The 24,100-nt window shown below is 38.1% G+C and overlaps 1 protein-coding gene across 4 annotated transcripts in view; it reads left to right on the plus strand.

Annotated features, from left to right (window-relative positions):
- The first annotated feature begins 6,792 nt into the window (after nucleotides 1-6,792).
- The window catches only part of Scel (sciellin), a 94,474-nt gene continuing 77,166 nt past the window's right edge, over nucleotides 6,793-24,100 (plus strand). For 3 of the 4 annotated variants that reach the window (XM_046447124.2, XM_046447140.2, XM_046447143.2), the window contains exons 1-4: nucleotides 6,793-6,931; nucleotides 18,349-18,410; nucleotides 19,251-19,368; nucleotides 22,127-22,186. In XM_046447124.2, the coding sequence (XP_046303080.1) occupies nucleotides 18,368-18,410; nucleotides 19,251-19,368; nucleotides 22,127-22,186 (221 nt within the window). In that variant the 5' untranslated portion in view covers nucleotides 6,793-6,931; nucleotides 18,349-18,367. Of the gene's footprint in view, nucleotides 6,932-7,023; nucleotides 7,570-18,348; nucleotides 18,411-19,250; nucleotides 19,369-22,126; nucleotides 22,187-24,100 lie in introns of those variants that run through there. The other variant, XM_058580462.1, reaches the window with a different exon arrangement.

Raw genomic sequence — 24,100 nt, forward strand, 5'->3', positions numbered from 1 at the left:
CCAGCCCCTTACATGGTTTTAAATCTAAAATTTTAGATGCAGTCCTAAATATGTTGCCTATTTTTAACTTAATGAAGGTGGTAAGACTCTAGAATTATTTGTATTTCTTTAGTAAATCAACATGTTGTATGCATTTGAACTTCAATGAAATACCTAGCTTTTTAAATTGTAAAAATAGATAAAGTGATAAAGAACTAGGAAATATTGTGAAAATATGATACGTGTGGTAGACTAGATAATGCACTTCTCCTACCCACCCCACAAAATATGCCCACAATCCTGATCCCCATAACCTGTGAATATGTTATCTTTCTTGCCAAAGGGATATGCAGATGTGATTAAATTTAGAATATTGAGATGAGGAGATTATTCTGGATTTTCCGTTGGGCCCAATTTAACAATAAGTGTCATCACAGGAGGGAGTCAGCAGGATCAGTCAGCAGAGGGTGGAATGATGCAGGAAGGAGCCATGAACCAAGGGATTCATGTGGCCTCCAGAAGGTGGAAAAGACAAGGAGACACATTCTTACCTCAATGTCTCCAGAGGAATCTTATCCTGCCGAGACCTTGACTTTAACCCACTGCAACTAATTTTAGACTTTTGATCTCTAGAGTTCTAAGATAATAAATTGTGTTTCTGTAAACCCCTAAATTTGTGGTAATTTGTTACAGAAATAATAAGAAACTAATGCAATAGCGAATTATGAGAAGAGATAAAATAGATTTCAAGAAAAAAGTGAACTGCCATTATGGGTGTAGGAACAATGAAGAAAGAGGAGACACACTGGTTCTAAGAAGAAAGAAATAAAAAGCCAATCAAATAGAAGGGCATGTGAATAACAGCAAGTTATCCTCTAAGAGAAATGAATGATGTGATACTACAGTGAACGTTCCACTCCACACCAGCACCTCTCATTATAGGGTTTAAAATCCCTGCTCAGTGGAAAGATCATGATTAGCCTTTTGCAAAACCATCTATAGTCCCAGGGGCTGACTCTGGAGACGCTCTTCATACATCTTTTAAGATCTGCATTTAGACAACTAATGTTGTGCATGAATGATGTTGTAAGAGACTGTTGAACACAGTAAATGTATGTGAAGAATGGGATTAATAATTGTGCTTTATGTTCTTTATCTCAGGTGCACTTTATCTGTGAATAAATAAGATGCATTATAGTTTGCTAAAGACTTTCAGGTGGCTTCTTATAAAGTTGCCAGCTCTATTCTAAGTGCTTTCTCTGTATTAACATTTGACCCTACAATAGTCTTTGTTGGAGACACCTGAGTCTGTTCTTAAGCACTGGATATAACTGCCACTATCATTAAGGTCTTTTACAATTTCTTATGCTGAGTACAACTAGTTTATCATATAATACACTTAACTACTATAGTGGAAGAATATCCTGAGCTCCCTTGGAGCAAAGAGTAAGGGTTAACTACCTGTGTTTGGGAATAGTAGGAGAATCTCTGTGAAGCAGATTATGTGTTTGCTGGCCTGTAAGGGAGAATGAAGATTATCACTTACACAATAATCAAGGGTACATTAGATAATAGGAATGGCATAAGGATAGACATTAAAGGCTTGAAGTATTATAACACATTTGGGCAACAACTAGGACTTGTGGCTACAATGTGGCTACAACTTAAGGTACATTGGGGAATGTGGTGGGAGATGAGCCTGGAACAGTAGGAAGTGACTTTGAAAATGCAAAGACCATATTTCTGCATTTCCTGTCTTCCCTATTCAATATGATGTTTGCCATGTGACTAGTGAAGCTGAGGAGCTGAATTTTAAATTTACTTAATTTTAATCAATTAAAAATTAAAGAGCAACATGTGGTCAGTGGCTGCTTCATTGGAAAATACAGTCATATATGAAATGAAAGTACTGGAAATTTTATGGGGCATGGAGAACTTACAACAGGTTTGATGTTGGGGACTGGCGTGATTTGCATCTTAGGGAATGGTGTTTCTTTACCAGAGGGAAACTTGCAATTGAATCAGCCCACTTCTCACAATTCCAGAGCTCAGGGAAACCATGCATACAAAAACTACGACAAATTTATAGTATGGTATAAGTAAGCAGCTGGTAAAGGATCCCAGTTATGAATTGAGTCATGAGCATGGGAAATTCATTGAGTTGCTCTTGGGTCCCTAGAGTTGTGCTGAATAACTAGTACTATTTTTGCAAAGAAACCATCAGGACTTGTTAATTTACATCCAAGAAAGCCTGGTGACACTATATTCTTTCTCATAGTCTCACAAATGTTTATACTGAACCCTGCATGCTGAGAAGACCTGGAATTAGCCTGAGTCATTCTACTAAAATAAGGAATAAGCCTGCATAGCACTGACCTGAAACATACAGATTGATAGCTTTGTCTCAAAACTGTGTGCCCTAAGAGTTTCAGGGTGTTTTATACAAGCAAATAAACATTGTTTGTTGATAACTGAGCCTGTTTATTTGTATCTGGTGAGAACCCAGAAGGGCTGATTGTATAGCAGCGTATGCTATCGGCCCAGCGTGGTACAAGAAACATTAGCTGAGACCCCAATTGGGTGTTCCTTTCACATTCAATGCTTTCCCACCTGAGAGAAAGTAGATCCTGAGAAGAACTTGGTGAAGATAAGACAGTTGGTGCCTACAGGTAGCCTCTCAGACCCTTTACTGTAAGATGGCTGTTAGTTGCAATACCTAGCTTTACTTTAATGAGATTGTACATTGTATCCTTTCCTGTAATAAACTGTAGGCTTCTAAGTATCATTTTGGGTTCTGTGGGTCTTCCCTCCTAACTGTTGTTAGTATGTTCCCATCTACTGAGGTTTCTAGAGTTCTCTCTCAATCTTACAACCCAAAGGAGCCTAATGGACTCTGCAGGTGATGCATTTGAACTGGAGATCTATTAACAGGTGACTGAAGTAATAGTTCCCTCAACATGATGATTAAAAAAAAAAAAAGAAAGTTCCCTCTCAAGGTAGAAGGGCCTGAATCAGGCAGGTATTGGGAGTCAAGTGGAAGGGGAAGTTGGACTGAGTAAGGAGGTAGAATTAACAATGATGGTTCAGTGACCAACTAATTGGATGTGGTTTGAGCAGAGGGAGTTTGAGGGAGGAGGCAATGACGACGAAGGTGACGAAGGTTTCAACCAAGGGCAATAAATCCAGCTGTGATAATTGTTATTTGAGCAATCTCTATAAAATACAGAGAAATCTCCCCTTGTTCTAAAAGAGCTGTGAGTGTTACAGGTGAGTTGAAGAGCTAATGTTACAGTGTTCCATCCAGGGATATAAAACTTGATAAGGAAATCAGATTTTATAAAAAAGACTTCTGGTGAACACTGAATACCCCTTGTGTATCTCATTTGTTTATGATCGTTATTCTGACATCGAACCAACAAACACCAAGTACTATTTGGATCAAGAACTGCATCATGTAATTAGCACAAAGGCAAATATGAAGATCTCTGATCTCAAGGGGCTCATTAGGTAATGCCACTAAATATTTGACAATGAAGAGACGGGTGTAAAGTGGAAGAGTTTATATTGGGGAAATTCAGAAGTCATGAAATTGTGAAATAAAAATTTGAGTTTTAAAATGAAATTTTAATTATAAAAACGATTTACCATTCTAAGTCTTTCAGTTGAAGAAAAAGCATTTTTTTTCCTTCCAGTCCCCATGGAATTATTTATTTCAGCCTGAAGTTAGGAAAATTCCACTATTTTGCAGTATAGCTCTGACTGTCCTCAGAATCCCATAAGAATAGGAAAATCTATCCACAACACTCTAAGGAACAGGATTTGAGAGTCTGCCAAATTGCTGTTTTTGGTGGACACAGGAATGGAGGGAAGAATGTAGCAAAACTTTCTTTTTTTTTATTAGTTGCTTATGACAATACAATGATCTTGACATATCATACATTTGAATCAAAGGGATTCTCCACTTGAGAGAGTATGGCTGCTGGTCTCCATTACCCACTTGTATCTCTGCTCTTCTTTCTCTCACTAACTGGACCAGTTATGCCTCAGCTGAAACCAGATCTATATTCACTAGGAAGCAGAACTCTGTTAATTGTTTGGAGCTTGAAGAAGAGTCAGAAAGCATCAGGAACTCAGGACTGCATTCTCCTGATTCTTCCTGGTGTTAAAAGACTGACATTGTCATTGTGATCTGTCCAATTGGTGGATGGTTATCATTAATCTCACTGCACTAAAAAGGACATGGGCATATAGCTTAAGTGACTTGCTCACCACGAGTAGTGAGTCTGTAGGGGCCACTGAACCCAGGCTCCCATGGGATAGGTGCTGTGCTTTTCATTGTTCTGTGTTACTCTGGTGCCCTCAAAGTCTACTAGCCAATGCCAGCTTTTGTAGCACAGCAGTGATAGATGAATTCTGGCATCTCTCTACTCCCAAAGAGAAATTGGCTCTGTAATTTACACCCTAATGACATCTCCTTTGTTGTAAAAAGCATATAACCTTTATTTCCTCCATCTGGAAGGAAAATGAGGAACCCTCTACTTTTTAACTCCCCAAAGCCTGGGAATCATAGACTAGAGAGTTTTGAGATTCTGATTTCTTTTGTATGATTTGTACTTTCAATATCAGTTTTAGAATCTTTCTGGGGTAAAGAGGTAACAATCATTTCATAACTATTAAATTATGAAAATTTCCTAGAATAATGCTTGGCACATTAAAAGTGCTATGTCAAAGCTTGTTCTTGACATTACTATTTAGTAATAAGTGCTCATTTTGATTGGTTATTTCAATGGATAAAACACATAAACCAAGCAATGCAGTATTATAATGTCTTAATTTTATAAGAAAGAGTCAGAAAACACTCCCTTAGCTAAGACCTGTAGTGGACAATACTAATTAACCCCGGCACACCGTGGAGTCCAAACAGGCCTTGCAAACTTCACTATATCCCCCTAGGTAGCTACCCACAAATCAACTAGCATTTGTACCTGAGATAAGACCATTTGTCATCGCCCCCCTTGAGCTGGTATTCTAAGGACCCTCCAGAGCTCTGATAGTCACACTGAAAGAGGTGTAGCTGAGTTATTCTAAGCATGCTCAAGCCTTCCCAGCTTAAGGCCACAGTGAAACCAAGGCCAAGCCTATTTGGCCATGTCCACACCCAAACACATTCTTGATTTGACCACTTCATTCTTTGAGATTCTTGACTTTAGACAGCAGTCTTTGGCTGAATATCTATTCAACATGAAGATATCTGAATTTTACTCAAGTGTTTAGAATAAACCCTTTCTGAATCAAAGACTTGGTTCTAAATGAAAAGGCTGGTTTGGCTTGGTGGTATAGGTGTCCTTGAATATAAAGTTAGTAAGAGAAACCCTTAGTTACATGCAAAAATAATTTCTTGGAAACTCAAAAGTCTTAAGTGTACTTTGGACAACTGTACTTTACTTCATTATTAGGTAAAAGAAAAACCCTATATTTCTGGTTCTGTATTTTATGAAGGACAAAAACATGTATTTAAACATTGTATAATATAAGTGACAGCTTGTCCTTACAAGATAGCTCTTAAACTGTTTAGTCCTACAATTCAAACTAAGTTCTAATGCTGAATTTAACTTTTAGTTTATTTTTTAAGTTGAACCAGTGACATCTTTATTTTTCAACTTATTCACTTCAAAATTAATATCCAACCCCAACCCAATAGAAATTTAAAACGTGTCATAGAAATTTAAAAATATATTTTAAAAATATTGCCTATATATAAAATTTCATTAAAGGGCCATAGAGCTATGTATGTATGTATGTATGTATGTATGTGTGTGTTTGTGTGTGTGTGTGTGTTGTGTGTGTGTGTGTGTATATATATATATGTTTTTCCTGGAAAAAACACTTTCCTTTAGATTTTGAAATTCCTCAGCCCAAAATAAGGGAACATGAGGCAACTTCCCAGTTTCTGTTCCTACTGCTGCTGCCTTGCCTTCCCATCTAGATAGACATTTCTACATCTTGTTATGGTTAGTGCTGCAGGCATAGCTCAGATGAGCTGAAGTTGGGAGCAATCTTACAGAGAGGATTTGGTTAATTGTTGGTTTGGCTGATGAATAAGGATGACCCAGGAAACTCTAATGACCAAGCATCTCTGGCAATGTTCCAGATGTACTAAGTTTCTTTAAGGCCTCCTTGGCTATTGTGAAAGGTATATTTCAGAGCCTATTAAAGAAGCCCCCACCCAGGATGGCTTTTCTGTATTATTCCTCCCTCATGCTGCCCCCAGCTGTGAAAGAAGTTTCAACCATCTTTTTGACATTTTCCTTTAACATATGTAAAATAAGGACCAGAATTTTTACATTTCAGTATGTATTTTTCCTCTGATGGTTCTACAGAATGTTCCATGTACAGAATTTGTGCAACTGATTCATTCCATATCTCTGATCCCAGAGTTGCTGGATTTCCGAGGACTTTCCTTTCCTAATCAAGTAGCAAACTCCCTGTGTGGGTCTGTCCCACACTCCAGGCACTAGGGGCAAATAGGGATTCCTTCTACAGAGTCTTTGTTTTGCTTTTTAACATGGAATTGAGAATAGCTGCATGCTTTGCCGCCTTGTTAGTGAAATTGTTGTATTTTTGACATCAGTTAAAAAGGTGATAACAGGAGCATTTTGAGCATAACATGGCCACAAATTATATGAAGAATTCACCACACAAAGACAGTAGTCTGGGAGTGAGACTGTTTTAATTGAACTGGTATTTGTACAAGGCGACACCCTCTTTCATACCACCCACCTCCTCCCTGAGTGACTCAGCGCCAGGAGAGAAGTTTCAGACTGTTCATTAATACAGTCAGGTAGAGGTAGGAACTGCACTGAGAAACTCCAGGTTCTTGTTTGTTTCAGCCAGATCTGCTGGGGAATCACTGCAGGCTGGTTAGATAGAGTCCTGATTTTCTGCTCAAGAGGTAAGTTGAATTATATTTGCAACACAAATACACCTGCTTTACTTTATGCACATAACTTTCTCTGTTTTCTTTCCAAATGATTAAAATTAGCACTGTCTGTATTATCTTTGTATTTTTTTTTCAGTTAAATTTTGATAGCTTCTAATGGGTATTGTGCTTGTCAATAGCTCTGTTCTTCTTGGTTGTGCTTCCAGATCACATAGTTTTGAACTTGGCGATTATATGTATTATGGGCATCATAGAAATGAGAGCTTTTCAAGTTTCCCATGTGTTATCTGTCAGCTGGTGAATCCTCTCACACTCAAGCATCATGAATGCTTAAGTCAAGGGACCAGCACTCTTTGGTCTATTTTCTCAAGTGACTGTAAAAGCATTTTTTTTTTAATCTTCCTGTTTTCATAAATGATTTTTTTTTCATGAAATAGCAAACTATTTCATTAGTTTTCATATTGTTTTGCAGCTCATAAGGCATATTTGTTTTTTTCTTGACTGCTAAAAGCACTGCACATTGCTGAGCTGTGAGAGATGCCAAAACCACATTCCCTCCACCCTATCTTCCCAAGGACTGAAGGCAGGGTGGGTGATTGATGCCAAAACCACAGTCCCTCCACCCTATCTTCCCAAGGACTGAAGGCAAGGTGGGTGTGTGGGGGTGTGATTCTCCATAGGGATTTGTGTGCATTTGGCCAACTTCTCTAAGTTATATTCTGAATTCTAAACTAAAAGCTGATTAAGATATACTTAAGATATACAGGGGCAATTTTTCAACCTCTATTCATATCCTAGTCCTGAAAAACCAGTTTGGAAAGCCTTTTGATAAGAATATAAAAGTTATTTTAACCAAGTTTTCTTTTATAAGTAATAGCTAAGCTGACTTGTTTTACTCGTAGTTTTTTTTTTTTTTTCTCACTATTTCCATTTATAATACAGAGCTGTAGGGATCAGACAGTTTGTGACTAGCAGCCTCATGCCCTGCAGTGAGGCATTCCCCATCGTAAGAACTAGAGTTTTCATTGCTTCCTACTGTTGCCCAAACCACCTGAAGTCTCAAGGGGTTTAGATATATCAGTGCTAAATTCCAATGGTTTACTGGAGAATTTTATTACTTGGTTTTCCAACAGTTATAGTAATTAGAAAGCTAAAGTATAGCATTTGGGGAGTCTAATTTCATTTTTCATAAAATATAATTACATTAAAACTGGCTTTTGTTTCCATAGTTTATAACATAGATATGGCCTTTCTGATATTTCTCTTACTCAGGTGTCTAAAATATTGAAAAAATCAATTTGAGGAAACTAAGGTATGACAGTACTTAAAATTTTACCAAAACTTTTGGATGAGTCTAAATATCAATGCATATAGGTAATACAGAGAAACATATCAGAAATCTTTTTGTTGTTGTTGTTTGTTTTTTGGTACTGGGGATTTAACCTGGGGTGCTTTACTACTGAGCCATATTCCCAGCCCTTTTTATGTTTGATTTTGAGAAAGGGTCTAGCTATGTTGCATAAGGCCTCCCTAAGTTGCTGAGTCTGGCTTTGAACTTGCAATCCTCCTGCCTCAGCTTCCCAAGTGGCTGGGATTGCAGGTGTACCTCACTGCACCTGGCTCAGATCATTATTCCTATTGAAATTTCAGTTGCATATTAATCTTAAGATTTAATGGACATAATCTTTTAAATTGGAACTGGGCAGAGATTCATCCAGTCTAACTCCTAAATTTTCTAGATGAGGGAAGCAAAGCATAAACTTGCCAGTCTCAGAGTATCAGAATCAGAATGTGAAGCTAGATCATCTGTCTTTTGTCTTAATGGGATTTTCTCAATAATTTTTCAAATATCTTCCATATAAAATATGTAGTAGCAATAAATGAGCTATACTCCATCTTTTATAAAAGGACTACAAATGATTTGGAAAAAAGAATTTCCTTACCCAGCACTATGTGAAAATGTTATTACCGTATGTATGGTATGGTCATAGGATACATTTCTCACTTAGCTTGTGGAGTTAGTCTTTTTATTTAGTATGTCCAATAGCCTCTGGGTCAGAAGACAGTCTGGAAGTTGTGTGTAACTTGGGAACATCTTCACCTTAGCTACCATTGTTTACCTGGCTGCCCTCTCTAACTTTCAGGATGTTGACTGAAATACCTGAGGATTCATATTACTGGGGACTTTGTAAACAAAATGAAGAGGGTACGTTTTAAATGACTGAAGTCATACCATGGAATGAACTGCTATAATTCACCAAGCAGTCAACCTGAGAAAACATTAATTACTTCACTGCTAGCATCTGTTATGATTGAGGCATTACCTCTGAGCATTCTTAGGTGTGAGGTGATAGAATCCTTGGTCCAGCAGTCAAAGAGAAATCTCTTTTGGTTCCACAAGCTTCTCTTTTGACATTATCCTGCTTCTAGGCCATTTATTGATCTTTTTTAAAAAATATTTTTATGAGTGGTTGATGAATTTTATTTATTTATTTATTTGTATGTGGTGCTGAGAATCGAACCTAGGGCATCACACATGCTAGGCAAGTGCTCTACCACTGAGCCACAACTCCAGCCCCAGTTATTGATCTTTCTCCATTTCTTCTTCCTGAGAAGTTTGAAATAAAGTTTTCATGAGTTAATTACTGTGCCTCTATACAGGTATTCAGTGTTTCTAGTTTACTGATGCACAAATCCATGTGATTTTAGGATTTGGAAAATGATATTCCTTAGATGCAGGCTTTGCCAAATGAAAGCTTCATTTATTAGACTTGCATTTTATGTAAGTTGCTAAACTTTTTAAGGATTTGAATCATCCTTTCATTATGATCATTAATTGGAAGAGTGAATTTTACAGCTATCTGTTAAACACCAACTGTCTTACTTCTAGACACAAAAACCAATAATACTAAATGTTCATTGTAATTGTACACTTGAGACCTCTAAGAATCTAAATGATTTATTCTTTGTCTCTAGATCCAAATTTCCTCAACTCTAAAATGTTAGTAAGTCTCCTTTATGTGGAACCTCTTGGGGAAGACAGTGAACTCTAGATAGTACTTTTCAACCAGGGGTGCGCATGTTATAGGAGGTTATGGCAGTGATCTAGAAAGTGCACAAAACTCACAGTAAGCAAGGTACTTCTCTGAATGGAGAGCTAATTTTCATCAAAAGGTTCTAGAGAAAACGATCCCTATGGCCCTGCCTTTTCCCTTTTGTCATCAGGGAGCTAATTGTGTATGAGTTTAGAAGGCATCTAGGTATAGAAAGCACAGGGGACTGGACTCCAGATAGACTTGATTTTAAATCTCCTGAAACGGGAAATAGCCCATGATGGAACTCAAGTGATAGGTAATTTATATTGGATTGCATTTTTATTCATGAATAATAGACAGTGTCTTTTGTAAAATTAAATTGATAATTGTCCCAGAGAGTAGGATACTATTCTAACAGAACATTGGGGTTATTCTGTAGAACAGCTAAGGGCCATATATTAAAACCAAGAATCAACGGAGAGAAAAATTTGTGGTGGAAGGGGGTTATAAAGACTCAAGAAAATTTGGAGCATACAGACATTGGGTAGCAAAAAGATTTCATTTGTGCTGTATTCTGTATTATTTCACTATAAACTAAGTAAGATTCCCAAACATAGGCTGTGAGGCTACGTGAGGAAAGAAATAATCCATTTCTAACCATAGCAGCAGGATAAACAAATCTTTGCCTGCCTGGTAGATTTTTGGATTTCCTTCTATTGCTTTGTACTCAGTCTAAACATAATCGTTTGGGTCTGGTGGGCCCATTTAAAATTTAACTTAAGGGGACTTATTAACATTTATATTTTATGAAACACATTTATACTTTATGAAACCTGGTTTGTTTTCACCTTACATAATATTTCATGTCCTTTAGGGGATAACTAGTTGTTGGATGATTTGTTTTGTCTTCTAAATGATAGTGCTTCTGTTTATTGGTCTATAATTATCAGGTCCTCCTTATTCTTCTATTGAAAATGGTTTTGTAGCATATGTCCTTTTCCACTTCCAAGGCATTTCCCCTGTTTCAGTGATTTCTGGGAAATAAGAGCTCAGGATCTTTTCATACATGAAGATGAATTCCACTAGGCCCATTTACCCCTTGTAAAATGAGGGTAATGGACATGTTTGCTCTATTTCTTTCCTCATTCTACTTTGCATTACTGTGGACATTTGCCCTAAGCAACTACTCACATTTCTTTCCATAAAGATAACAATTGCCATAAATGTCTTAAAATCTTGATAAATTGATGGGAAGATTTTGGAGAAGGGAAAGATACAATTGTCAGAAAATTTGGAGCACACAGACATTGGGTATGCTCATTCTATGCTGATCTCATGATGCTTTCATAAGACCATCAAAGAAAATCCTCTCTGGGTCTAGCTTCATCACAGTGCTGTCCTGCAAAGGGGCTGTTCTTCTTTTCACCATTTATTTTAGCCCAGTAACTTTCCACCTGTTGGTGCCCTTTTGTTTCCCAGGCTTCTGAGACAGGTACTTTGGTGTCAGTCTGATTTCAATTTGAATCTCAACTGTGCAATTCAGTAGTTATGTAGCCTCAGGCAAACTACTCAGCCTGAGATTCCTATCTAGAAAAATATTTTAAAAAACTAGTTTTTCCCACTGCCCACTTGACTAACTCCAGTCCTAACTTCCTATAAAATGTCCCTAACTTCGTTGCAATAATTTGTCTTAAGGTTTTATTTAGGTTTGCAACAAGGATAATAATAACAATAACCTGAAAATGTTATATGAAGCTTAAATGAAATTATATATAAATAATAATACACATAAGTGTTTTCTATATATGTATAATGTATATATATATATATATATATATATGCATATATATATCTCCGAATTACCCCAAGACACAAGATATCAGCAGTCGGAGTTGAGTTTCTTTTATCATTTTTTCTCACCTTCCCTTATCCTCTGTTCATCTATTCGTGCTCCAGGTTTTCTCTATTCCTCTTTGCTTTTTCTGTGTTCTCTTCTTTATGGGCCCCTCTCCACCCATTCCAGTTTCTTTGCTCTCAGCAATCTATTTAAAGAGAAAGTTTGCAGGAAGAAGTAAAGATATTTTTAGGTAAGCCAAGTGGCATTTTGTCCTTGGGTATGAAGGGAAGAGTGAGAGCTAAAAAAAAAAAAAAAAAAAAAAAAAAATCTTTCTTTTGAGAGGACCCAAACAATGAAGAGAATGGTAGCTAAGCTGGGACCCTTAGAATTCTTGGTGTTGGAACAGGAGAGGGGCTGGAACTGGTCTTGGGGAGGAATGAGTTACCTGAAGTAACTCACTGGGAAGTGCCTTGATTAAAAATAGAAAACACTAGGCGGCCTGGACCCATGCCTGTAATCCCAGTGGCTCAGGAGGCTGAGGAAGGAGGATTGTGAGTTCAAAGCCAGCCTCAGCAAAAGCAAGGCGCTAAGCAACTCAGTGAGATCCTGTCTCTAAATAAATTACAAAATAGGGCTTGGGATGTGGCTTTGTGGTAGAGTGCCCCTGAGTTCAATCCCAGGTAACAAAAAAAAAAAAAGGAAGAAAATACTGGGCTGGGGGTGGGAGGTGTTGCTCCTCCCTGGTCAAGCATTTCCCAAGCATGTGTGAGGGCTAAGTTTGATCCCCAGCACTGCAAAGAAAAGGAAAGGGAAAAAAGGAAAGAGAGGAAAAACACTAAAGGAAACTGAGAAATGCCATAAAGGAGGTGAGAAAATGAAAAGAAGGCAAATTTTTAAAGTAGTGGACAAATAGCATATAATTATATTTTATTTCTCATTTAGTTTATGTCAAGGAATGGCACAGGTCTGGGAATGAACAGGAAACATTATCTAGCTATTCAGTGGGAGATAGATCCCTCCAGGAAGGAGTGTGGTCACAGTGTCAGACCACCCCTAGCTTTAGAGTGGCAGCAGGGGGTTCAGGCTGAGCCATCAGGGGAAGTAGGAGTCGTCATTACTGCTGCTCCTCCATTATGCCCCATCTTTTAGTACATCAAGACATTTCTTTATGCCTGGTATTAGCCTACCACATGACACTTTAAGTTACATGTAAGATCACTTACTGAACAGAGCCCTGGCATTATAGTCATATAGACTTAATTACAGTTCCTGGGTTTGCCACTTACTGTGTGATTTGTGCAGGTTATTTAAGTTTTGGGCTCCTGTAATTAGAGATAATAGTACTCATTTGGAAGAATTAAATAAGATCATGTGCATGAAGCATGTGGCACTGTGAAGGGTACATGGTAGGGACTCAGTAAGTGATTCTTCTTGTTAGGAACATCTATCTTGTAGGCATTTAGTAATAGATAAGGCTTTACTAATACAAGAAACACAAATATCTTTTGTAGACCTCATCAGCATTTACCTCTTCTCTTTGCTCCACCATGGCTTAGTATCATGTAGGAAAACTTTTAGGTTTGAGTAATAAAAAATGGAAAAGCCATCTATTGAAAACATTAGGAGGTTTACCTTTCTCTTGGAAGGAGAAGTCCAAAGATAGATTATGCAAGGCAAATGTGGCAGTTTTATGAGATTGTCAAGGAACTGGGCTCCTTTTGACTCTCGGCTCTGTCCTTCTTAGTGTGTGACCGTGTATGGTCTTCCGTGATTCATGCGGTCCAAGATAGCCACTTCCGCCTTCAGCTCCACATCTTAGTTCAGACAAGAGGAGTCATGATGTACAAAAGGCCAGGTTCTTCCCAGGGACATGTTCTTCAGCCTTAAGAGCCAGAGCTGTAACACTGTTTACAGCTTCAAGTGAGGCTGAGAAATGCCGTTTCATCTGTGGGTAAAGAAGGGGAGACTGGATATCAGGCGCCTGAAAACTTGCTTGAAAACTTCTCCTTCACCTGTGCCTGGGCCTGTCCTTGCTGTCTACTATTTGAACACGGATCCTCTAATAGTCTCCGAAATTTCAAGGCAATTTTTTTTAAGGTAACATTTGTAATTTAGAAGAAGGAAGCATACATTCTGGAGACGTTCTAAACATAACAATCATGACTTTAAAATCCAGAGTGATGATTATTAACCTTGTTGAGTGGAAAATTTCTTTTAAAAATAAAATAAATTATGAGGTCCCACATATGAGACTAAATATAAGTAACTTACTAGTTGACAAAAAGGTATCCTTGATTTAGTAATTTTCATTCCACTAATAATAATGCTTGTATACCCAGAAGGATTTTCAAGCAGACTTTTTGCACTAACTCAGTGTTTCTGCCCTCCATCCATGCCTCCATCCCCTGCCCATCTAGATGTTTGCAGCCATGATTAGGGTACCATGCTTGGATGGGTAAGACCCTGATGGACTCCCCGATTGTCAGCACTTTTAACAGAGAGATGAATGGAGAACAGCAAGAATTGCCTCTTCATTTTATATTCAGGGCTGGCTTCAGTCAGATCCAACATCCTGCTAGAAGTTCTGATATTCTCATGCCTTTAGTAGCTAGGTAATCTCAAGATGGTCTGGTTAAATGAGAAAAAGAAAAGAGAGAGAGAGAGAGAGAAAACATCTGAACAAGCTTATGCCGTTATCCTATTTCTCTCTGCTAGTGACTATCCACAGGTATTCAATAATCATCGGCTCCACCCCAGAAGTTCTGGGTTGTTCTCCATGAGTAGTGTCCAGCAAGCCCACTTTCTTTCTCCGGGACACTCCAGGGTTTGTCGTGTTGCCTCTTCTATGGTGTGCATCACTCTGCCCAAAACCCCATGTGGATATTGTTCTTGGGATTTTCCTTGGTCCCTTACTCATATCCCACCTCAATCCTCCCCGTAACCCAATCTTCTGCTGCCCCTTAAGCTCTGCTAGGGAAGAAGAAAAGTTAAGATAGTCATAATGGTTTAGATGGTTTTATAGTGATTTATAATCTACAAAACATTATCTCATTTAGCTTCCATAATAATCTTTTTTTTTTCTTTAGTTGTAGGTGGACACAATACCTTTTTTTATTTTTATGTGGTGTTGAGGATTGAACCCACTTCCTCACTCATACTAGGCAATCACTCCACTGCTGAGCCACAACCCCAGCCCCATAACAATCTTTTAAGGTTAACATAACCCCCTACGTTGTAGAGGCAGAAAGGAAGAATGGGTTCACGTAGCTGATGAGTGGCCAGGCTGGAAGCTGTCTGGCTGAAGGTCATCATTCCCCCACCTCCGCCCTCACCACTAACACCTTAACATGTTACCTCCCCAAATGACACGTCATTCCCTGTCCAGGCATATTTTACCTCAGACTGGCTGGAAGTCAGAAGGAATTTCAAGAAAATGAACATTGGATAAATATTAAGGGTGTGAGGGAGATGGAAATTTCTGGGGCATAAAGGGAAGCTAAAGATAGGATCAAAGGGGAAGAAGAGGGTGTTGGCATTGAGATATGTGAAGTCTGTGTAAGATGCAGTCAGCATCTTTACCCCTCTACAAGAAGACAAGGCAACTTCCATCTTCAAAGGGCATTGTTCAGGGAAGTTAGCACAAATAGCATGAACAGAAGAACACAGTGTACTTAAGGTGAGTTTGTGTGTCTCAATGAGTATAATTACCTTTTCAATAAAATGAGTTTTAAGTTTATAGCTCTAGGGGCAGATTTTTATGTTGTATATTCATTTTTATAAATAAAATATTTATACATAATATGCATTTACTAAATGCATATATGCTAACTATTTTAACTAGTACATGTGTGCTATAACTTATACAAATCCATATACAATATCTATTTTTTTCCTTTTTTTTTCAATATCTATTTTTAAGTAACATACACAACTAAAATAATTGAAAATGTACTACCCAATAGTTACATGGTTTTAAGACATGATCCACGCCTGCTGTCAGTTTTTCTTTTTGTTCTTTTTTTATATTATAAAATTCACCATTCAGTGTATAAAATTCAGTGTTATAAAAAATTTATTCACAAGGTTATAGAACCAACATCATTAATTCCAGAAAAAAATTTCATTAATTTTTAATTGTGCATTATAATTAAAGATAATAGTGGGATTCATTATGCCATATTCATACATGCATAAAATATAATTTGATCAGTCTCATTCCTCAGTGCCTCCTCTTTCCCTCCTCTCCTGCATCCCCGAAACTGTTTGCTCTACATTTTTACCCCCCAAGGAAACCTACCGTTAACAGTCATTCTCCATTCTCCCCTTCCACTAACCTCCGACAAACACCAACCTACTTTCTTTGTATGAATGTGACTATTCTGTATACTTCATAAAAATAGAATCATATGACATGCCATCTTCTGTGTCTGGTATCTTTCATTTAGCCTAATGTTTCAAGCTTCATTGAAGTCAGTACTACATTCCTTTTTTATTGCTGAGTAATGTTCTATTGTGTGGTTATACCAAATTTTGTATTCATTCATCACTTGATAGGCATTTGGATTATTTCCACTTTGGGGCCACTGCTAATAATACTGCTGTGATTATTCATGTACAAGTTTTTGTGTGGAAATATTTATAATCAAGGTAAAATACAAAGAAAGTTGTTCGTTGAGAATCTTTCTGCTGCAGTGATTCCTTTAGTGACTACCCTGGGTCTCCTGGTGCCATGCATCAGGGTCAAAGTTTATAGCACTTCCAAGGAGTGAGATATCAAAGGTCAGGCAGGACCCTGATGTTTATCATCCCTCTAATACCTGGGTACCCATTTAGTCTTGAAGTGACTCATGATGAGCACTATTGCTGCTTGCTGAGATAAGGGTTGGCTTTGGTTTAGAAACCTAACTGCCTTTTAGCACCTTGAGCAAGTTACATACTGTCCCTGACCTTCAGATGTTTTGTTTGGGAGTTGGAGGTCATAATAGTGAGGTCACAGAGTTCATGTGAAAATGAGAGCTGATGCCTGTGAGGGGCCTTATTCAAAGCAGGAACTCAACAAACAGATATTTATGCTATTAATAATTGCCTTGTGAATAGGGCAACTGAAGAAACAAAGGAAAGGGACAGTATAGCACAGAGCTCTATGAGCAATTTTGCTACTTCAGAAATGTTTAAATCACATTTCCATAAGGACTGTATCAGTTTGCAAGAGCTGCCGTAACAAAATACCACACATTGACTGGACGACTCAAACAACAGAAATTTGTCTAACAGTTCTGGAGCCTATAAATCCAAGATCAAGTTGCCAGTAGGTTTGGTTCCACCGAGATTTTTTTCCCTGGGGTTTCAGATGGCTGGTTCTTGCTGGGCCCTCACCTGACCTTTTCTCTGATGTCTCTTTCTGTGTCCAAATTATTCTTATAAAGTCATCAGTCAGATTGCATTAGTGTCCACCCCAAGGGCCTCATTCTAACTTACTTCTTTAAAGACACTATTTCCAAATACAATCACATTTTAAGGTTTTAGATTTTGATACATGAATTTTGGAGGATGCTATTCCATTGTCAGACACTGGGAACAAAAGAGACTTAGACCCTGCCCACTGAAAACCTGATCTCTTAGGAGAGACAGACAAATAAGGGGTAATTGTAAAATGCTTTTTCTCCAAATACCCTGGCCCCTGTCCCACGATTAGATTTGCAGTCTCTGCAAATTTATCATCCAATATACAGTTGACATTTTGGTTGCCTCAGAATTCTAGTTCAAACCTCTGAGAATGTTCTAGGTCTTCATCAGCTAAGAGGAATAGAATTTATCAGAGCCCATTAACAGCCAGAAACAGGTGGGTCAAGAAGCAGACTCAGACTGAGGCAAAATTAACCAATAGTTAAGGCATGTTTGTCTTCAGCTGCCTCTTTACTTCCCCTTCCTGCCAAAGTCTAATCAACCTCCAAACCCAGCCAGGGCCACCCCACACCCCTTACATGTCCATATGCCCAAGTTCAAGTCTGTTCCTTGCCTTCCCACTCCCAACCCTCTCTCTCACATTTTTGCTTTCTGCTTTCCAAGGTGAGAGAGGCATGCAGTTAAGAATTATTGAGCACCTACTGTGTACTGGGCAATAACTAGGTACTTTACGTATGTCTCCACTTGGTCCTCATAATAGTTCTATTTCACTTCATTGTTTAGATGAGGGACTGAGCTAATAACATTCCCAAGGTGACACAGTCAGAAAATAGGACCATTTAAATGCAGATCCTTCCAACTCCACTAAGACCATTCAGCTCTCAGAAACTGAAGATGATTCAACCAACTGCTTGTCATACAATATTGGGGACACTAAACATCCCAGGCCTCATTTTCTCTATTTGTAAAATAAATTAATTGGAATAGATGAATTCTCAGGTCCTTACAGGGTACTTTATGTAGTATATGGATTGTACTATATCATATAGCTTTGTCAATGTCATTGAAAAATATGCCTTAGTAATGAAATACTCAGTTACAGATTATTAATGTCATTGCTGTGCTTTCTCACATTCCCATTTTTATTTTAGATCCTTACTGGAAGGCAGCATGTCTGATTTTCCCATGAGAAAAAAGTCACCCACAGGAAATGGTAATTTAGACAATGATTCCTTTGCTCAACAAAACCTCTAAAATCTAGGAAAAACAACTCATAGTTTTAAATATAGGTATTCAATGCTTGTAAGTAGCAGTCGAATCAGCTTTGCTTAATTTAAGCTTAAGAACAAGCAAGAAGGGGCTGAGGCTGTAGCTCAATGATAAGAGCGCTTGCCTAGCACATGTGAGGCACTGGATTCGATCCTCAGTACCACATAAAAATAAATAAATAAAATAAAGGTATTATGTCCATCATAATAAAAATATATACATATAAAAATATAAAAATGTATATTTATATTTGTATATATACAACTAAAAATATATACATATAAAAAAGAACAGGTGCTATAGTTTTTCATCATATAATTGTAATTTAAAGATTCTTAAAAAAAAGTCCTTCTTTGAGGGTGACATTCCTTCTGGTTCCCAGAAGTTCAAATAATCAAATTACATGTAATCAAATGCACCAGGACTTATTGATTTTAATTTACTGGGTCCTATAAAAACAGTCCTGGGTGTACTTCCGAGACGTATTTCTTGTTGGGTCAAAACCCAACCCACTAAGCCCTGGCTTAGTTTATTGCAGGCTGGTGGTTCTACATTCCCAGGCGCTAGATGAGGCCTCGTGAGCCACTCTGGCAGTTTCGCTTGGCACCTGAGCAGATTTATATGTTATCTTTGATGATGGGGTGTGGGATTTGTTCTTTCTTGCTGGTGCGTCCTGCTTTGAAACAGTACTGGCTGATCACATGGACTTCTTGAGATTTTCAGAGTAAATAAACCAATACTCAGCATCACTCTGTCACCTAATTTTTCATGTTTCCACTGATAGATGTGAAGAGCACCACTCGGGGGACCGCACCAAGGCAGCAGGGTTTTCACGAGGTGAACAAAAGAAGGACTTTCTTACAGGACAGCAGCTGGATAAAGAAACGTCTAGAAGAAGAAAAGTAAGTGTAGGGATGTAGGAGTGGGTGGGTGGGTGGATGGATGAGCGGAAAGAGGTGTTCTCTGTTTGGGACTAAGGGGTCATCTGGAAAGCAAGTTTTCTTTAAAACACATGGTTCTAATTTTGGGTGAGATTTAGGAAACATAAATCGGTGGTACCAGATTTTCAAGAATATTTCCTTCATTTTTAATACACTTACACATAAGAGAATGTCAGACACTCCTCAGAGAGAGTATGATTGTCACCTGGAATAGATTTTGGTGTTTCCTTGGTGAACAAAAGAAAACAGGAGTTTCCGGTTTCCAAAAAGCTAACAGTTAATCCATCATCATGAGATTCCTCATGTGTGTTGGTCGTGCCGGTGGAAACAAACACATGGTAGCATTATTCCAAATCCAATAATAATGTATTGCAATTTTCTATGTGTACAATTGAAATTAATTAATAAATCCCCAATTATTTTAGTCCTATCTGCCCCACTTCTAGATATTGGATCCTACTTCTAGATATTGGATGGATGGAAAATGTGGCTTTATTTTATAAGAGAAAACACTTGCCACCTGCAAAGTTTCATCTGCTTTAAGCATTGCTTCTGCCAAAGATCTGGAAACTATGATCATAGGCATACAGCCTCGTTGCCAACACAGATTTATAATAGATATGCATCCATCCCAGATCTTTTTTTATAAATTAGTGGCACATTATAAATTACTCATACACATGTACACATCTTATCATTTCCTTATGTGTTAAGCTTCATACTGGATAATTGACATATTAAGTATCACTGAATCTCACAACAATCTCTCAAGGTAGATATTATATACTCATTTTATAGGAGAGAAATCTCTAGTGAGAGGAAGCCCCATAATTTGTCTGATCGGGCATCATCATTAAGTGGCAGAGTGGAGATCTTAACGTGACCCATTGTCTTTTCATTATACCTGTGTTTCTCAAACAGGGGTGATTTTACCCCCTGGAGACATTGGGCTATGTTAGGAGATACTTTTCATTGTCAAAATTGGGGTGTGTTCTTCACACCCCAATTGGGGTGAGTAGAGGCCAAGAAGGTTGCTAAAGATCCTACAATGCACAGGACAGCTTCCACAATAACATCATTGTCAAACCCCAAATGTCAGTAGCCCTGAATCTGAAAAAAACAGCATTATATGATATGTAATCTAAACCTTCTACAAACTGTCCAAATATGTTTATCTGAGGATCATATTTGTAACTGTTACATTAAAATACCTACTGATTATTGTTACTGAATTTTATTGTTTTGAGGACATATAGGGGCTTGTGGAGACAGATTCACTTTGGAGTTAATACTCTTGGACAACAATTATTCCCTTCCACAAAGCAGCACCTATTGCTTCTGTCAGAGCTTAATATGGCATTTCTATTTTTCTGTAGTGGTAGTGTGATGTCAAGTGTAGATAATAAATTTTGGATTGCAAATATTTACACAGATGGATGAAGACAGAGATGTCTAAGATAAACCACAGTTGGTAGGAATGTTGGTTTTGTGCCAGTCAAACCTCCCTAAAAAGGCCTAAGGAAGCCAGCTGGGAATGGGATGGCAGCTGCTGAGTGAAGGGGAATTTGGCCCTAGTGCCTCCCTGGCTGCTACTGGCCCAGTCCTGGGCTGTGATTCTTTTTCAGGTAAGAACACGCCTGGTGTCTGCTACGCTCTGACTGGTTTTGGAAAGGGATACGAAGAAAGATAGAAATGTCCCCCTTGGGACCTATGAGGGTATATATTTGCTAGGATTGTTTCAGTTTCAATGCTCATCTTTCTTTTTAATTGTCTACTACAGTTCTCTTATAACATTATTAAAAATGGTTCCAGAGTGTTGAGTAATGTCAGTGGAGCCGAATCAGGAAAAATGTAGTGTTTCCTGTTTGGTTGGGTTGACATGAAAGAGGTTCAGGTACTTACTCTCTGCTTTGGCTCCACTCCAAGAGCTCCACTACATGTTTTGACATTTCCTAAAATTGCCCATACATTCAAATGCACTGAGTAAAGTATAATGACATGGCTTTGGGATTTTATGTATAAAGGTTCCTTGCAGAGCTGACCAGAAGAAAAAACAAAGGTTTGGAATGAAAAGATCTGGGTCCTAGACCCACCTTGTCACTTTGCTAATCTTGTGATTTTTAGGAAAGCTACAGTTTACTCTTCAGTGAATTGGAAAGGACAGTGTCTTCCCTGACTAATTCAGAAGGTTATTTTAAGGACCAAAGAGGGCAATATGGGCTCATGGTTCAAGATGGGCTAAATCTCCTATGAATGCTCAGTCTCCTTAGCAACATGTTTTCCTACACTTTGTCAAGGAAATTGTCAAGTCCATCAATTATCCAGACATAAAGGGGTTAATTAAATTTAAACAACATTGGTAGAAATCTTTTGTATTTGCCATCCTATGGAAAAGGACTCTTCTAATATATACAACGTAGGTGGGCTCGTGTTTCCATACTCGGATTAAAAAAATAATAACAACAACAACAACAAAACAGTTGTTCCTTGTTGAATCATGCGGAAGTCTCATGAGATAAATGATCATTTGTACTGACAACTTGTTTCTTTTCACGATGGTCCTGCAAGCAGTGACTGGTTTCATAGTTGTGTTCTTATGCCTAAAGTAAAATGGATTAACCTTGCCAAGATTTGTGAGCTCTCCCCATCTCTCTTGGTTTGTGCTTAGCAAACATGGCAGTAACTTGTGAAGTGACATCATTTTGGTCTTTCTCTGCAGAGATGAAAACTATGGCAGGGTGGTGCTCAACCGACACAACTCCCATGATGCTTTGGACAGGTAGGTGTTTTGATAAGGTATGTTATTAGCAGAAACACAAAGATGGTGGCTCTGAGATGAGACTTGCTCAAGTCAGCCGAATAACTGTGGCTGGCCTCAGGCTGTCCCCAGTGTTCCAGGCATGTGAAGGAGAATCTGGGATATCATCAGGGGTATGGGTGGGGACCTGCTTACCCAGCTCCCAGAACTAAGGCTTAGAGCTGAAACATAATCAGCCACAGCTCATGCCACTAGGATGGTCCTTCTCATGGGCAGGGAAAGGTCTATCATGGAAATAGAAACATAACCAGATGAGCTATCTCTGAGCTTTAGAGAAAGGAATCCTAAAATTCAGAAATAACATTTCCAGAGAGATAGTCCATTTCTTTTTGGAAACTCCTAGGCTTGTGGAAAACACTGATCTATCCTTGATGGCAAGTGAGAAAATTCAGACAAAATTAGTAATTATAATGATTGATGTAAATAGTCTTAGATTGATCAAGAAAGATAATATTCTCATTAAAACACATTTGTACCCACACACATATAAACAACCACACCTATCAGAAGAAGCCAAATATATATCAGAATCAAGTTTCATCTGGTCTAGTAACTTGTGTTTGCTTGTAACTGAGAGGTACTTAGTAAAGAGTGTGGACTGTAGAAAGTGAAGTAGACACCTTGAATCTGTTTTCAAAACTTTTTATCTGTGAATTTCTCTCAACTATTTTTAACCTTTTCATAATTTTGACCTTTCCTAAAGGTGCACAACTTACAACTCTCTATTCAAAGTAGTCATTTTGCTTTCCTGGTGCCATCTGATTTACCCTTCTATGGTCTGGCAGAGTCTCTACCTGTGCCTTCTCATTAGGCTTCCTCATATTGAAGATGTCAGCCTGGTTCTCAGTTGACCCTCATCTCACCAGACACAGGGAGGTTGGCCACCAGTGGAAATTGCTCCCTCCATTTTATTAAGTTTCTCTATAATTATGAAAGAATATGACACTTGGAATGTGACAGTGAAAACTAAGTTTCCTATTCTCAGTATATATACAGTGTGTTTTGGGAGAACAGGAGCCTTGTGCTTTCTGTGTTTACTTTCTATTTTGAATTACATTGATGTGCTAAACCAGTCTTAGTACTTATTCTGACTCCATATCTTTGATCTATCGGCTTCAAATGATGATTTGAAATGTAAATGCAATAAATCACGGCATAATTCCTCAAAGAGCTTGCTTTCCCTGCATCACAGGCTAGATAAGGCAGTAAACAGACTTTCTTTCTGTTTGATCAATTAGATCAAAATATTTTCAGTGCTTTCCTCTGAAAACAATGATTCCTATTGTTAAGGCTGCAGTCCTCTCTGCCTCTATTTTCTTGTCTTCCTTCCCCACTTTTTCCTGCTTGTGTGTCTTTTTCTCTTCTTGCCTCCTCTCCTCCGCATAACTCTTCTCTTCTCTCCTTTCTCTCATCTCTCACTTTCTTCTATCTTTTTTTTCTTTTTGGCCCTGAATGTTTCCTTCTTTTCCTTCTTCCCCATCTCTCCTTTCCAGCTGCCAGTGAGTTATCCTCTTTCAACTCTGTCCACGGTGCTGAATGTTAAATACAGCAATTTAGGAGTTAGCCCATTGTGTGGGCATAGAGCACTGTTAGAACCCTGCAAACAAAACACAGCTGACTATAAAGGAGTTGATTTCCTATTATGCAGAGATTGACAACTTGACAAGAGTTCATATTAGTTATTAACCATTCTGCATGTTTTGTTGTTTGTTGTACATATCCTTGTCCACAACTTGATTATGTTACACTGTAGTTAAAAATAATTGGAGCCACAAGAGAACCTTTTATTATTATTATTCTATCCAAGCCAAAGCCTGGAAGATTTGGGTACTCCAAATCGGCCTTTCCTTTGACAACCTGTACTTTTCCTACCCA

Source organism: Marmota monax, unplaced genomic scaffold (assembly GCF_021218885.2).
Source record: "Marmota monax isolate L192 unplaced genomic scaffold, Marmota_monax_Labrador192_F-V1.1 WCK01_AAM20220418_F8-fsc00043, whole genome shotgun sequence".
In the NCBI taxonomy this organism is placed as follows: domain Eukaryota; kingdom Metazoa; phylum Chordata; class Mammalia; order Rodentia; family Sciuridae; genus Marmota; species Marmota monax.